At 37.5% G+C, this 9099-nt stretch overlaps 1 protein-coding gene across 14 annotated transcripts in view; it reads right to left on the reverse strand.

Moving 5' to 3' along the window:
- LOC125026587 (troponin I) overlaps nucleotides 1-9099 on the reverse strand; it is a 34188-nt gene that overhangs the window by 23898 nt on the left and 1191 nt on the right. For 6 of the 14 annotated variants that reach the window (XM_047615138.1, XM_047615133.1, XM_047615140.1 and 3 more), the window contains exon 2: nucleotides 4156-4189. In XM_047615138.1, the coding sequence (XP_047471094.1) occupies nucleotides 4156-4167 (12 nt within the window). In that variant the 5' untranslated portion in view covers nucleotides 4168-4189. Of the gene's footprint in view, nucleotides 1-4155; nucleotides 4193-9099 lie in introns of those variants that run through there. The other 8 variants (XM_047615127.1, XM_047615128.1, XM_047615137.1 and 5 more) reach the window with 2 other exon arrangements.

A 9099-nucleotide genomic window follows, 5' to 3' on the forward strand; every position in this document is an offset into this window, starting at 1 on the left:
GAGGTGTGACTCATGCCTTGAACACATTCCCGTTGGGTTAAATTTAGTAGAAAATTAGAACGAGAGAAATTAATTTAAAAAATAGTCATATGAGTGAAATTTCCGGAGAGAATTGAAGACGTTATGGAATAATTAAAAAAAATAAATGTTGGAGGGTTAAGATAATTTGTTTTGTAGAGGAAAGATAGTACTCCAAGAATTTATTTTTCTGTTGTTTTGTGTAAGTTACTTTTGGATGTATATAATATTAATGTGTTCTTCACCTCTTTCTTTTTGTTTTTTGTTTTTTTCTTTTTAAATTTTCAAAATATATAAGTTCTTCCAAAAATTGTTTGAGTCACGTTTATCAACATATTTTCCTTTATCATTACTTTGTCTTTAAAATTCGGGGAAACATATCCTTTGAAAATGGGTGTTCAACTTTCCTATTGTACAAAAAATGCCAAAAAGGTGGTACATGATTTACAAAACAGTTTAAAAGACAGACATGAGGTGAGAAAAGTGCTGTAAAGAACCACATTTTTCATTATAAAGATATATGCAATCAAGAAAAAATGATCTATTGTTGCTAAAAAATTGTCGTCAGAAAACTAATGTATGTCACAAAATAACTGACGAAAGAAACTACGACTAAAACTAAACTACTTCTTCTAATCTATTTTTTTTTTTTTCATACAATTACCATGACTCATCTCATTTTGAAAAATTCCTGTAACATACAAATTATTAGGTTATTATATCCATTTATCTATTTAATCATCAAGAATCGTATTGAATATATCATTAAACTTTGAATCAATATCTACTATAACTTCACCAATTTAAACTTAAAGAGTCATATTTCAGCAAAATACTCTTGACAAAAATACACAAAAAAATCAAGTCGTTAGATTTTAGTTGAAGGTCGACGTGATCTTCCTACAGATATAGAATACATAATACTTCCCAGGCCCACGACTCTCCTCCAGGTATCACGGGATCTACTAAGTTCATCTATAATTATCTATAGAGACGAGTCATAGGACTTTTGCCTAATGGACTAGAGCCTCTATAGACTACTGTATTGCTCTAGAGACTAATGTATTACTGCAAAAGTGTATTACTGTATGATTTAAAACAAGACTTCTGCAGAAACAAAGTTGCGCGTATCATTGCAAATGGGGAAAAATCAATGAGTAACAATTTAGCTTATTGCAAAGTCAGGCAAATGAAGCAAAGAACTGACAGCTGGATGAAATGAATACTCGGAAAATAAATAAAGTAAATATACTTTAAGTTCTTCATAGAAGAATCTTACGAATAAAATTTTAGAATGAATATTTTTCCTTTTTCTTTATACATTGACTCCCTTAACTTTATCCTCTGGAGGAGCGTCCTGGATTTCGGCTAAAGAAACTACAAGATCAAAAAAAAAAAAAGAATAAAGGGAAACGTTGCATAAAAAATAAGAATAAGAATAAGATATGAAAAAAGTTGAAACATCTTTCTTTTTCTTTTGTTTTTAGTGGAGTTAGTAAGGTCACCAACTTACGGCCACGGGGTCCTCCTCCTCTTCCGAAGACTCCTCCTCGGTGCTGCGAGAACCATCACAACATTCCAAATTAGCTCCTACATGCACCTGTTCCTCCTTCTCCTCCTTCAGTATAAAGGGCGTTCCCTTCCCCTGCCTCCTCAGGACGCCGTGGCTTTCGCTCGTCACCAAAAGGGCAAGAATCGCCGAAGGGCAGACCCAAAGGGAGGAATTGTGACGTAACGAAGCCACGGCGTGGAGGGGATACGAACGCAAGTGACTTCATTCTTATTTTACCCGCCTTGGGGTTTTAAAAGAGTTTTTTGGTTTATGGGATTTGAGAGAGAAAAAATAATAATGAATAAAGAAAATAGATAAATAAAAAAATTAGCAAATATGATTTTGAAAGTTTTTTTTTTTTTTTTTTTTTTTTTTTGAAAGGGGGATCGTTATTAAGAATAAAGCCACTTTCGGACACGGTTGTCTACAGAAATTGGGAGATGTTGGTGTAATGTGTTTTGATCTCCAAAAATACTTTACAAATATTCAAGTTTGAAAACTGAAAATAGTGAAGAAAAAACACAAACAAGTCACAATTTCGTCTGATATAAATTATATGGAACATAATTTTCCGTCTTGCGAAGTCGTGTGAACAGAGAAAGAATAATTATCAACAATCACCACCACAATTTAAACTCTTAAAACTCAATTTTTCATTATAAGTTATTGATTTAATCTGAAAGCACAAGAAAACAGCAAATACTCCCGTTATCCCCATTCTCCCAAATGAAAACAATAATCTATTTAACCAGAAACCGCATTCCCTTGTTATTCCGAAAAGAAAACAATTACTTATTTAATCCGAAAGATAACCCAGTAATTCCCCTGTTCTCCGTTTTCCGTTCTCTGTCCACACACTCGCCAAAGAAAAGAATGGCGGGGTTCAGTTGGAGTGTCAACCTGCAGCGACAGATCAATGCGGATGGCACCTACAGCTGCAACTTCTTCAGGATTCCGAAAGCCATGTTGTAATGGGCTACTTGGCAAAAAATAGAAGCAACTGAACTATGTTGTTAGTATATGTGGTCATCTCGCATTGATATGTTGCGCAGGGATGAGGGTAAAGAAAAAAAGGTTTTGGGTCATATGAGCATTAAAAATCAAAAAAGGAGAAATAAAATAGCTGACCTAGGCTGGACCTAATAATGTTTTCTCTCTCGGGTGGCCACTAAGTCATATAACCATATAAGAAGCACCTATTGGTAAATAAATAACGTAAGTAATTAGAGCATCGAGGTCTGTGTAATGGAACAGTTTTGGAGAAAATACGCTGTGCTTGTGTCTGTGTGAAGTGGAGGGCGCTGCGTGTTCACTGCGCATGCGTGTGTCCGATTAATTATGTCCACTTGCGAATAAAATAAAAATGAAAAAAAAAAAAACTAGAAACGGAAAATAAATACTAACGTAAAAGAAACATCTATGGACAACTAGAGCAATATACGAAAAAAAGCGTAAAAAAATAAAAGGGGGGCAGACGGTATGCTGAAACAAAAACGAAATGAAAATAAGGAGAAATAATCGTTCGATAAATAAGCTAACGGGAGAGGACCCACGTCACGTCGCGGTCTTGAGGTTGCCAGGTTCGGAAAGGGACACCAACTGACGCTCTCTCTAAGAGTTTCTTTTCTTGACCACGGAGCTATTCTACTCTAGTCTTCATCTAGGACGACTCTTCGCATATCAAAAATAATATTCTTCAAAAAGGGGGAAGGAAGGAAAAACACTCGAAAAACTATTTGATCGTGATGGGGAGCAAAAACTACGTCGTTAGAGATCCACTGGGGGTTAGGAATCGGTGAACGGATGGCACAGGATTCACACAGGCATGGGCAGATGGTGGTGCCACGTCCCATCGGCCATGTTTGGCACGAACGAGGTGCTCCCTTCTACCTGGCACCACCACCACAGCCCAAGGCACCTACTTACACGGTGGAGAGCCTCTGTCCAGTTGTGGCTTTTTTGTTTTTTTTCTTTTCTTAGCTCTCCTGGATCCACAACTCCAGGGAAAGTCACCCCTTGGCTGTTTTTAACCCGCGTTCGTTGGCATCAGGCGAGCGACTTAGTGCACGGGTAATAAGAACCTTTCGATATCAGGTGTCATTGCTATCAGAATGATAATTATGACCCGAATCTTCAGCGCTGCATGATTTTGGAAAAGAGATAATGGTATTGTTACCCGAGTCACTCTACCACTCAGCCTGACGCCAGCGTGTACATACTCCAACGAGCAGGAGTTATCAAGTCACTACCTCCTGCTAATCTTTAACTTCCCAGCTAAATGTATTCCTCACGTATCGAGGCACATCCTCCAGTGATTCCGCCATTAAACAGCCTCTCGAAATCCCCTTAACCAAGCACTGAGGTAGTGAGATGATGAGTGTCGAAACCTTCATCGGTGTACCTACCGTCTGGCATAGTATTCTGTACGCACTAAACAGTCACTATACTAAAAAGAGAACTGTGACAGAGTGACAACAGATCTTGGACTTTTGTCAACGCAAAAAAGGGAGATTAGAAATGTGAGTGTGAGTACATTATCGAGTTACGGGTCAAAAAAATGTTGGGTAATTGAACATATTGTATACCTCGTCCGCCATGGTGACTTCTTCTTCTTCTGAACTGCTAGTTGAAAAAAAGAGAATGAGAAGATTAGATTTATGGCCTTTGCTCTTTCACATTCAGTCGCCGTTTCACCGCACCAGGCGCTTTCTTTCTCTCCCCCCACCGTTTTTTTTAGACCTATTGAGAGGGGGGGAAAGTAAACCTTTTTTTCTCTCTATTATTAAGAATCGTGTGCCCTTCTTCTGCGTCGAAGATTTTAGGAACCAGACTTCGTTCCTGATTTCCCTAACCTTTGAGTTCTCATAGTGGCCACCTCCTACAGATCGGATACGTTCAGCTTCAGGGAAAAAGTTCGGTGTAAAAGATAATGTTTATGTTGTACCCTTTTTGTTGCTCTAAGAACAACGTGTGTTAATGTGGCTTCACAAGCTTTCTGTCCTTTGTTTGTTTGTTTGTCTAACTAAGAATAGCGTGTTTTAGTGTAGACTTTGATTACTAATGGTGCGATCAATAGAGCAAGGATATGGCAAATAGAACGTCCTTTTTCTCAAAATTAGATAAATTTATCTACTAGTCTAGCACAGTTTTAATAACTAAGGCTACCGTGTTTCCCATTGTTATTATGAATACATTCATATATTTGTACTTTTTTTTGTTTCCCAATAGTTTTAGCGTTTGGCTATCAGCCCTAGTTTAATCCCAAACATTTTTTATCCTCAAAAATTTCCTCATAGTCGTATCCAATATGCCCAGCTATTTGCCCCGTGTTCCACACTTTATACAAAATCAACTTGTGTAAACCTCTCCCGCCCTCTTGCCTCTAGAAAAGTAAATATTTGTGTGTCATGTTCCCTATGCTTTACAAATTCCCCTTTGAATATCCTGAGCATTCTTCTCCGTTCGTCTTACACTATATAAACTAATTTTTTTCCTCTCCTGAGCTTAACCATGTATCTCAGTGTATCGTGTTCCCTATACTTAAATATACTCCTTATCCCAATCCTCAGCATTTATGTGTCGTGTTCCTCATACATGAATAAACTCCCTATTATCCCGAGCATTTATCCCCGTGTGTCGTGTTCCTTATACATGAATAAACTCCCTCTTATCCCGAGTATTTATCCCCGTGTGTCGTGTTCCTTATTTAATGGTGTCGGGTCGAGACGTCGTGATTCCCAGTTCACCTTACCTGTACTCTTCCTCGTCAGACGACATGGCGGTGGTTGTGTTGTGAGGGGGTAAAGAACTGGAAATGAGAGAGAGAGAGATGGTAAAGTTAGTATATTAATGGACAAACAAAAGAGACAAAATTATAAGGGATGATCACAAAAAAATAAATAAATGAAATTAGACAAAACAATGCAGCCAGGGATTTGGGTCCAGAGGTAGATGTGATTTCAGAGCCAGTTTTTTTGTAAGTTCGTATATGAATAAAAAGAAAATTAAAAAAAAAAAAACTAATATTAATGAAAAAGTAGATATTAACTTCAGGACTAGTGGTGATTTTTTTTAAATGTGATTTTCAGAAGTTGCACTCCAAGTTAAAAAGAAATGTAAAGTTTATTTTTTCTTCTCTATTTTGATTTATTTCAATGTGTAATCAGATTGTGTTATTATGATGTCAAAAACGAAAAAAAAACAGAAGCTCCTTTTTATAGTTAAAAAAATGCATATTCACAGGGCTCATGCAAGTAATATTGTGAAAAAATAAAAAAACAAAATAATAATTCCAATCTGGGTTTGTCACATAATTAGAAAGGGTATATGATAAATTAATTATTAAATAACCTGTTAAGGAATTTTCTGGCCAGGGATAAGATAAAATATTATTGAATATTTTTTTTATTATATATATGTTTTTCAAATTGGTTTTAGTTTTGGTTCGGGTTACCGTCTGGATTATAATTATTTTATGTATTTTATCGATTAGATAAGTAGAAAAAATGCACACCGAATTCTGAAATTTTATATTCCAATTCTGAGTTGGGCTGGCATGGGATTTGCCAAAGACTATTTTGGACAATAAAATCAATATTTTACACAGCAATAAGATTTAAATTATAACCAGTCCATCTCAGAAATAATACATGGAAAAGAGATTACATTCTGACCCGTGACTGCCTCTTAGCCCAAAGAGTCGAACTACAGGTGTACAAAGATCAGAATATCGTCTCTACGAGCAAATATACAGGTCACGCCATTGAAGTTTCGAAACATTCGGAGCTTCGAAACATCAAATCGTGAACCGTAATGCTTCGCTCAGTGGTTCAATTTATAACGGATTTGAAACAATGAATTTCGTTAGCTGAAAAAGGAGGAACTTAACCAAAAACAACAACAACAAAAAAAGGTAATAAACTCAGTAACAAAGTCGCAGTGTTTTCAAAATAGATGTGATTGTACCGTAAATCAACGCATTTTGAAAACACGCGGGTAAACCGATGAGGAAATGTTTGTTCTGGCATTCATAACTTGTAATTTCTTGCATCCATTTAAAATAAATAATAATGTTTACATATAATACGTGTGTATATATATATATGTGCATTTGAAATAGAATATGAATTTGCTCATGAAATTCAAAAATAAAATTAGATAAGACCAATGTGACAAATGGCCCAAAAATCACACAATTATGAATGCCAAATTAGGTGACCGACAGAGGTGAAGGTGGGGGGACGCGGAGGGGGTGGAGAGGGGGGAGGGGATATCACCACCACTCCACACTGCGATGTCGTCATCACCACCCAGGGGCTACTTACTAGTCATGGCAGAGGTGTCTGTGATAACCCTGAGGCTACAGTAGACTAGCCTGGCGGCGTTAGCACTCAGAGGAAACAGAGAATAAGTTTATAACTAGCATCTACACAACAGACATGGTGACACGGCCTTTGTATGCCAACTCAAGACAGCTAAGGACTTCAACGCTTACGATAAAGTGCTAGATTACCTACGACATGTCTTGCACGAGGTGGCTACTATGAGACTCCAATGCGTACTGCATTATCAAACCTCTACTCTGCGTCTACAGTTTTTGTCTGTCACTCGACATTGTTTTGTTTTTTTGTCTGAATGAGTAACAAACACAACTCTGGGTAACATAGAATTTAACATTAGGACACAAATTCACAAATCAATCATGTACTTTGCTATATGACGTCAGCCTTTTCTGTTATCTATGAACAGTAATTACAAAAGTAAGTCGATATGCAAAATACTGTATTTACTTGAAACAGAAAAAGATCGTCATGCGCACAGCTGTGTAGAAATATTTCTAAAGCACCTGGTGTTACATTTCATCATTAAAGTAAAGTCAAATTGCCAGCCTAGAATTACTGAATACAAAGCTTATTTCATTACACTGTTACGTTACTTATTTATGCATTACTGTATAACATTACCATCAAAAGCTGAATACTTAAGCAAAAGCTATAGCTACATACTACAATTTCAATTAAACAAGTATAAATATAAATATATATTCAAGTAACAAATAAATAACACATGTAGAATAAACCTTAAAGTAATGCATTCTTGGTTAGTAGAATCGGTGTAAATATTCCACCGACCGCGAATGCGTGTATTTTTTCATAAGTTTTTAAAATTCTTTAATAGAAAAGAAAATCTCTTCCTATAATCAACTGTTATTAAACGCAATATATATTTCTTCGTAATCCTTTTCAAATGAATCATAAATCTTAAATGTTTTTTGGTTTTTTTCAATTCTTTCTTCGTCGGTCTCATTCCAGACGGCTGGCAAGAATGCGCATCGAGTGGCCTTGTGTCAGAAGTCCTCGCGAAGTTGGCACCCCCTGCGGTGTCAGAGTGCCAAGCGAGCTGAGCACAAGACACAGGGCCAACTCTCTGCCACTCTCTGCCAACCCCATAAATGGCCGCCGTAACTTGACACCTGTCCGCCGAAAGTGTCAAATATGGCTGACTGATAATCTGATCGCAGGCTTGGAAATATTTACTATTAATTTTGCTCCGAACGGAAATAATGTAAAGATTATCATGAAATTTATCGTGAATTGTTCGAAGTATCGTCAAAAGCGAAGGTGAAAGAAGGGATACGAACGCTAATAATAAATCATAAACACGAAAATAACCAAAGTCTAAACACAAGTCGCTTCTCATTACTGTTTTAACCGAAATCTACAACCAAGTCCTTATTTTACCGAAGGGATTAGCCAGTGCCTCTTCTCCCATAAGGTGAGTGCCAAGAGCGTGAGTCAGCGTGGCACCCGTATGTGGGTCAGAGTGCAACATGAGGCTTTAGGTTCGTCGACGCATAGGTGGCACAGTTCGTCTAACCATATGTTCCGTGGCACTCTTCAGAACCCGCGCGTGTGGCTGACATATCCGTTTCATCTTGACTTCGCTTACATGTTCCACGTGTTAGAGAGAAACTATAGATACATTGTATTCATAGTCACATTGTTTACGTGTATATGTTCTTCAAAGTGGATTAACTACACATCCAAGTATTCACGAGGAATTTCAATGAGAAAACGACCATTACCCTCTTTAAAAGCTAGCAGTCGAACGTGTAACCTGCTTGTCTAACTGGTTACTAGTGGGCAGCGTGGCACCGGACTGGACCTTGGGCGTGCGTGCCAGACCGGCGGCATTCGTGCCCAGCCTCGCGGGGAGCTATTTCTGACTCCGGCCGGCGAAGGGAAAGTACCGCCCACTTTCCTAGGTCCCGCCCTTCCAAAGCCCAGAATAGGAGAAGGTCTATCGGGATGGTGGACTATTCGTATGGTCTAATCTTCAATTTATCTTAATTTTTTAATCTTTTATTTATTTATCTGTTCCGCTCTCTCGAACTTGAGGGAAAGGGAAAGTTTATCGTGATTTCTTATCGTTTCAGCTAAATGAGCGAGAGAAATGACACCGAGTGAATCTTTGTCGACAGAAACAACAATTTATTATAAAATGTCATTATCTGTGACATCACGAAGAGC

Source organism: Penaeus chinensis, chromosome 6 (genome assembly GCF_019202785.1).
Source record: "Penaeus chinensis breed Huanghai No. 1 chromosome 6, ASM1920278v2, whole genome shotgun sequence".
In the NCBI taxonomy this organism is placed as follows: Eukaryota; Metazoa; Arthropoda; class Malacostraca; order Decapoda; family Penaeidae; genus Penaeus; species Penaeus chinensis.